The sequence below is a fragment of the Galendromus occidentalis genome, unplaced genomic scaffold (genome assembly GCF_000255335.2).
Source record: "Galendromus occidentalis unplaced genomic scaffold, Mocc_1.1 scf7180000077451, whole genome shotgun sequence".
NCBI lineage: Eukaryota > Metazoa > Arthropoda > Arachnida > Mesostigmata > Phytoseiidae > Galendromus > Galendromus occidentalis.
This window is the reverse complement of record NW_003805439.1, coordinates 1,160,790-1,168,292: the sequence shown is the minus strand read 5'-3', so window position 1 is coordinate 1,168,292 and position 7,503 is coordinate 1,160,790. Positions and strand designations below refer to the sequence as shown.

At 53.0% G+C, this 7,503-nt stretch overlaps 1 protein-coding gene across 1 annotated transcript; it reads left to right on the top strand.

The window, feature by feature from the left end:
- The first annotated feature begins 835 nt into the window (after positions 1–835).
- On the top strand, positions 836–2,658 carry LOC100903749 (N(4)-(beta-N-acetylglucosaminyl)-L-asparaginase). The gene is made up of 5 exons (XM_003743763.1): positions 836–1,178; positions 1,488–1,695; positions 1,790–2,061; positions 2,153–2,264; positions 2,350–2,658. Exons 1-5 carry the CDS (start codon positions 932–934, stop codon positions 2,555–2,557), a joined length of 1,047 nt encoding a protein of 348 aa, XP_003743811.1. The 5' UTR covers positions 836–931; the 3' UTR covers positions 2,558–2,658.
- Positions 2,659–7,503: the final 4,845 nt, after the last annotated feature.

Sequence of the window (7,503 nt, the reverse complement as noted above, 5' to 3'; positions counted from 1 at the left end):
ATTTATCCGTCCAATTAGTATTTTCGGAACATAATTATATTTCGGAACATCACGATCTGGAAATCCATCTATGGTCAGAGCAGTACGATCACGCGTTCCCGGCTGATTCGTGTTGCTTGGCAATCACAGCGTTTTGAAGGGATCCGAACGGTAATGAGTGGATACCTGCTCCACGAGGAAGATGTAATGGAGCTCGACGCGTGCTTTCCTCTCCACGGGTCAATATGCAAAGGACAGCGATCGGTGGGGTTACTGAAACTCTCGAATTTTTCGGGAAACGCCGTGCATTTCCTCGTGCCGCTGCGATACTCAAACGAGAGCTTCCGCACGTATTTGTGATCAGGAATGATTCTGGCGGTTTTAGAGGACACTGTCTCCGATTTCCGCTCACGGATTTCAGGGAAAAAATTATCAGTCCCGATCATGACTCTAGAACAAAGTTCCACGAGAGCCCCCCTTCCGTAAGAGATAAGCTCTCTGCTTCCGGTATCACTACTGTGACAGTTCAAGAACCTGATTCTCTGAGACCGACGATAGCACCCGCTCTAGAGCCATGTCCAGTCCCCAGTCTAACACCTCGAAACAGAGAGCCGCCTCTGATTACCCGAGGGACAAACTTCTTGTCTTTCCGGATGTTCGCTTTCCGCTTGCCGCCAGCGGAAGCGCTGCTGTTTGCGATACCCGTTTGTTATGGTGGGACGCTGTCGGACTGCGTGAGAAAGAGTGCTCCCCTTTGTTCTGGAGCGTGCTTCGAGATTTCGTTGCCGTAAGACGACCGCATGCTTTCTTTTAAGCCCGGTTGCGTTTCATCTCCGGCGAACTCGCTCCTCGACGAGATCACAGCTGTGCCCACCGTAGTCGAGTCCGTTCGGAGCCGGTACTGTCTCGAAAGCAGCGGCTTCGGCAGCCGCAAGAAAAACTCACTGAGACTATGGGTTCTACTACGCTGGCGTTTCTTGCTGTTGTGACGCTGCTCTCCGAGACCACGATTCATCAGGTGAAAGCTAAGCCTCCTGTTGTCATAAATACGTGGGCGTTCCAAGCGGCCACACGTGAAGCATGGAAAACTCTCCTAAGAGGCGGTAATTCGCTGGACGCTGTGGAGGATGGATGCACTCGGTGCGAGGAATTGCAATGCGATGGCACAGTGGGTTACGGTGGGAGCCCCGACGAGAACGGTAATGCAACGCTCTATTTGGTTGCTACGCATGCTTTCAATCAGCGGACTATGATACCGGGAGCACGGCAATACGACTTTGTGATAATTACGTAACCAGGACTGCTCTTGTCACGGACTCGTCCGCTCTGTGTACTGCTCCTCATCGGTATGGCGACCGGGAAACGGACCTCTCAGCGAGTGAATCCGACTCTCGGAACCGGCCTGACCGTTTCGCGAGGGACCACGAGTTCGAGAATTCGAAACGCTCCCGCGTACCTGAAAATCGAAAACGATGGGGACAAATAATTCGTTCTTCTCGACTCAACAGGAGAAACGACTCTCGACGCCATGATCATGTACGGTCCCAACCGCAACGTCGGGGCGGTTGCTCAACTCCGCCGGATCAAAGAGGCCATGCGAGTAGCTAGAAAAGTCTTGGACCATACAGCACACACACTTCTTGTCGGAGACTCGGCAACGAACTTTGCCAAAACAATGGGATTCGAGGAAGTGGATCTCAGCACTAAGAAATCGAAGTACCTACCACAACCAAGAACGATGATCGTATGTGATGAGCCAGTCTATCCGAAAGTCCCGATATCCTTCTAAGCGATCAAATTCAAAACCCAGGGAAGACAATGCTCTTTGGAAGAACAATCGATGTCAACCAAATTACTGGATCAATGTGAGTCCAGACCCGAAGATTTCCTGCGGACCCTACAGCCCAATAACGGAAAGCGAGGACCGGCCTCGATGGGACGCACCTTCGAATATAAGCCGCTGGAATCACGATACCATTGGAATGGTCGCTATCGACAAGCACGGAATTATTTCCGGTGGGACGTCGACCAATGGAATGACACATAAGATCCCTGGTCGTGTGGGCGATTCCCCGATCCCCGGTGAGCTCATTGTGACGTTTATCGAATCCCATGGAATGCGTTTTGAGGCACGAGACCGACTCCCGAAAATCGTGGCTTTATCTACCAACAGGAGCTGGAGCTTACGTCGATCAGGAAGTGGGCGGTGCAGCTGCTACAGGAGATGGAGACATCATGATGCGTTTCCTACCGGCATACCAGGCGGTTGAGTTCATGCGACAAGGGTAAGTCTGGGGAAATATTTCTTCGCGCGCGGAAGTCTCTCCACTTTTGCGTTTCGTCAATTCTTAACCCGTCTCATCCCTGCAGGATTGTGCCGATGGAGGCTTGTCGTCAAGCATTGCACCGCATCACGAAAATCGTCCCAACATTCCAAGGCGGTCTCGTTTGCGTCAATATGCAGGGTACGGTCGGTGCTGCATGCCATGGTCTACCAACTTTCCCGTACTCGATGGTTAGCGATGAAACGGACGGAAAAGTCAATGTAAAAAAAATTGATTGCGAACAGACTGGCTGATCGGACAGACAGGGAGTCGGGAATCTCGGTGGGCGAACCGCTTCTCTCCGAAGCCGTTGCCAGCGGTTTCCTCGATTACTGTGGGAGTCCAGAACGCTCAACGAGTAAAGTCTACCCGGAGAAGAATAGACGGGGTCCGGGGGGGGGGACTGGAGTTCGTTTAGAGGAGATTTGAACGACTGAAAAAAAGTAAAAATCCAGACGCTCTCCCGATGCTTTTCTCGTGTCTGTGAGCGCGCGTGGATGTCGCCTTGGGAACGACCACGAAGCGTCTACGGAATCATACGTAGCTGTTTCTATTTATGTGTACATCTTCCGCGGCCACCAGCGTCGAGTTGACTCGATGTTTGATAGGACGCCTTTGTTCAAACGGCACGACGTTGACGACGACTATGACAGCAACGGTGGCCTCGGCGACCCCCTGGCTTGAAGTAGATACACTTGTTAGGCAACTTTATGACAACGTCGCCCGTCTTCTAATATGCATATCGTTACACCGCCACCACCACCAACAACAACAAAGACACGGACAGCGAGAACTTCATCATAAAGATAAAATCAATTTGGTCATGCCAAAAGCTCTCGACAAAAGCGATGTGACCACATTCTCCTCCTTCGTCATATGCTCGAGCATGTAGGTTATCGGAAAGCTCATCGGATGATATGAATTAAAAACGAGCAAAGGAACAGGATATCCAAAGCTGACCGAGACTGTTCTCCGGTGACTTACGCATCTACTTCTCTTGATAGAGAATCACTTCAGTAGAAGAAGGAGCAGCGAAGAAAATTTAAGGCAATTTCGCCTGTTGTAGCATCTGCTTGTCGGCGTGGGACGTAGAATTCACGAAGTGTTCCTGCGAGTTTGTGTACGTATGCGAGCGTGTGCGTTTGTGTGAGTTTGTGTATTACAGCTATGGGCAACAGGCGAGTACCTCATGCTTTTCCCGCATAGCTTCGTGACCCCGCTCGCTTCAATGACAGCGTCTGCCAGAACCTCAACAGCAGCGGTAGTGGCGGCGGCGGCGGCGGCGGCGGCAGCAACGATGCTGATGACGACGACGACGGCGGCGGCAACGAAGACCGCAGCTGAGGCATCGGGCACGATGGTCAAGCTTGTAGTTGAATCAGAAAAATACTCGGTCGGGCTCGTGCACCCGAACGGTGACGGGACGACAAAGTCCATGAGGTTCCGCCGTATCGATTCCAAGCGACTCCGAAGCTTCCAGTTTCACAGAACAGTGACTCGTTGTCACCGATTCCCCGAACGGTCGTGGAAGCAGAACAAGCTCCAAAGGTGTGAATTTACAACAACTCCGTCGCCACGAATGTTTTATGTTTCTGGCTGCTCCGTCTCCTCGGGTCGAATATATTTTCCACCGCGACGAAGTTCGAGGAAGCGGAGCGGCGCCGGCAAGCGTCGCAGTTTGAACTCCCCCGCAGTAAAGTCTCTCCTCACGACACCCGCCATTGAGGCCAGCTTACGAGCGCTTCGGAATAAACGATGAATGATTTGATTACTATAGGACCGGCGTGCACCGAGTCTTACGGACTTCCTCCGGATCGGTCGTCGAGCTGGTCGACATCGTAAAAGTGAAAATGTTGTGACGACTCATGAGATCAACATCTCGACCCGGTCAGTCATTGAGGCGAATGCATTGAATGAATATCAGAGACACGGAAGAATGCGGTGCTCGTCTCGAAGCTCGCTCCGAACCACGAACACGGATCGTGGAAGCGGCATCGACAACTACGGCGAGCTGCAAACAGCGCACGTAATTTGTTTCTGCTTGGGTCGTAGGTCGGGGGCCACCCCCATATCGAGCCAGTCACTTACTCCGCTGCTTAGCTGCTATACCTGAGCACTACCGCCCCCGGTCAAAGAAAACGTCGACGTTGCTACGGGCTCCGCACTCGCCGACCTCCTGACGACTGACAATGGGCGAGGCTCGGGTTCTCTCTCGGCCAAAGCAGCTCATTAGGCTGTGGACGCAGATTCGAACGGGGGCCGTCGTGAGCGCGCTACGGAATCCGACCCATGACCGGCGGCGTCCTGCCTCTACGTTGAGAGATTCAGGAAGATATCAACGATTACGACGACGACGACGGCGACGACGATGACGTCGTCGACGTCCACGGGACATCGGCCTAGGTCGGACAGTCGTGCGCACGACGCGGCGCCGCTGCACGACGCTCTCACTGGACGCATCGGGACGGTGACAGCGGCGCGGCGAAGGAGACAGTGGAGAGTTTCGGGCTGTCAGTGCGCTCGTGTCTCCGGAGTGTCGTGCATCTGGCGTCTTTCGACCAGATGCATTGACAAGTCGCACGCGCCATTCGTTCATCATGTTACGTGAGACTTGGATCCCACGGCTCGCGTATGGCGTTTCCTGCCGTCGTCGACGCCGAGCCCGACAGGATGGCCTAACCTGTTTTTGTATGGACAGTTGGTTAACGGGACAAGCCGTCCATGCGACTCTAAAGATCTCGCGGGCTTTCTCTACCCAGTGCGCGGGAGGGAACATCGAAGCTATTGAATAACCGCACTGCGATTGCAGGGCTTCGGGGGAGGGAGGAAGGGGGGTAGAGGCGTTCTCAGGCTAACAAGGGAGAGATGGAGCGAATCTATTCATGTCATCTGTCTATTCTTCGCTTTGTCGTTTGCTGGAGCCCGAGACTAAATATTCGGCAATATCCAATCGTAAAAATTACGGGTCGGTGGGAAACTCGAGAATCACAAACACGGCGAACAAACACCGGCGGTCGTTCTCTATGCCGGTCAAACTTCGAAAGAGCCCACAGAAAAAATCATTGAAGGCCTTTTCTTCACATTGAAGTACGTCGGGAACGTCGATCCGCGAACGCGCTTAGCAAAGCCTCGAATCGACCGGGGCGCCGGCGTCGCATCGTATTGATTGACTACTCAATGGGAGTCAATCCGCCGGGAAGATCTCTGCGGAACGGGGGCTGACTGATTAGCCGCACCGGCGGCGTCAGAGTGACTGTTCGATTGAGTGGACGTATGAACCATACGACGCGGGTCGTAAGGAAAAAAGGTCTCGAATCGATCGGCCTGTAGTACAAGCTCCTGCCAGACCCGTCGGGGAAACAATAATTCAAGAGAACAGACTAAGTTTGACCGCCCGCCCGACTGTCCGTCTGAAACTAGTCAACAAAGGAAACAGAGCGCTGAAAAAAACCATCACAAAACGATATTGGCACTCGGGATTTTCTGTTGGCGTGCGCGGGCGGGTCGCCCTCTGACCTGGGGCTCCTAAACTCAGAAGAGCATAACGCGCATCGCAGGCGTCGTCCGGCCCGAGCGGACGACAGCCGAGTCGGTGCTCAGCCGGCTTCAGAAACAACGCATCAACATAACAATTACACCAGACTTCGGCCGAGATCGATACAGAAGACATGTCATGTGGATCACGAGCGCGTACCTGAAGACAACGATCCAGATTGAATTGCTGTCACCTGCAGACGAGACTTCGCCGAGGGAGGGACTAGCCTGAGTCGAACACTTAAAATACAGAAGCATGCCCACAGGGAGCTCGGGCTGAAACCTGGGAAAAAATCCAAGCCTTCATTTCCGACGATTCTTTCGGTTAGTAGAGACTACGAGTTTCGACCTTCTGCACCAATATATGGCCCTCGACTGTCGGAGCAGAAAGTTCTGTGGAGACACTGGACCGTTTTCTCGTTGTGTTTTCAGATCTCATGCTTTAAAAGTGCTGTCGGAGCAGCCCGTTCCCCTTCCTCGAGTGAAATACAACGAGTTCCCGTTCGATGCCGCCAAGACATCGGCGAGGTGGTTCATGAGTTATTCGTCCCGCTCTTTGAGCTGTTCCAGTGAAACCGCAGTCGGTGACCCCGTTTCGTAAAAACTGCTCAATCGTCAGCCAGACCTTATGGTTCACTAATTTTCCGACTAAACGCTTTCTTCAAAACCATAGTCGGATCGTCCTCAATTTTTAACCTTTTCGCCCCCACGACCAGCTGGGTTCATGCAACCGAGCTGACCGTGGCTGACTACGGATTCGACTGACGCAGTCCGCTCGTGCGAAGATTTCGAGTCGCGGCTCGCCCTATAACCACAACGAAGGATGATCCTCTTCCGAGTTTCTTGCTCGAGAGTGTCGTCTGGAAGCTCATGGGCTGAAAAATCTGATGTCTGTCGCTAGAGTGAGCACCAGATCTGAACAAGATCGCATCGCAATACTAAGCTGCTGAGGAGCCGAATTCCTGCTCGAGTAGGAAAAAGTGAGTTATCCGATGGTCAACAATGCACATGGATGATCCGCAATGCCATCATCGACAAACTTCGAAGCAGTAATATTCTCGTGAGCATCCGTTCTGATCTATTTCTGGTGGTCTCGCCTGGGAGGTCTCTTTGGGAGAAGGCCTTTGTGCGAAGTCGCATAATGAAGCCTATAGTCATAAGAACGAGTAGTATCACGCCTGGACAAGTGTCTCTATTACCGGCGGATCACAATATGGCCCGCTTGATGGAGTGCTGAAGCCGTGACAGATGCGCTCACAAAAGCACTCGGGTACACGGACGATCTTGACAGCTGAATTCTTCTAGCTTCGCTCCAACAAGGCTCAGGAGACGACTCGAGATCCAACATGAGAGAGTCCACAATTCCGAGCCCACCGAGCACGAGTCTGTGTGCGCATCAGATGCTGAACATACCTTTGCTCGGAACCGGCCGCGACGGGGACATCCGTACCCGCCATCCATCGATACCTCTATCTCTCTCTCCGGCGACGATCCAGAGACTTTACGTTGCGGCTCGGGGGCGAGTCGAGACGAGCCTGCGATTGCGGGACCGCGCTATTCTCGGCTCTCTCATTGTCCCTGGTCAGCGAGTGTATTAACGTTTTCCAGATTAAGACTGGAAGGAGGCTGAAATGGCTCGCCGATGCGACCGTCGGTCCTCACCAGT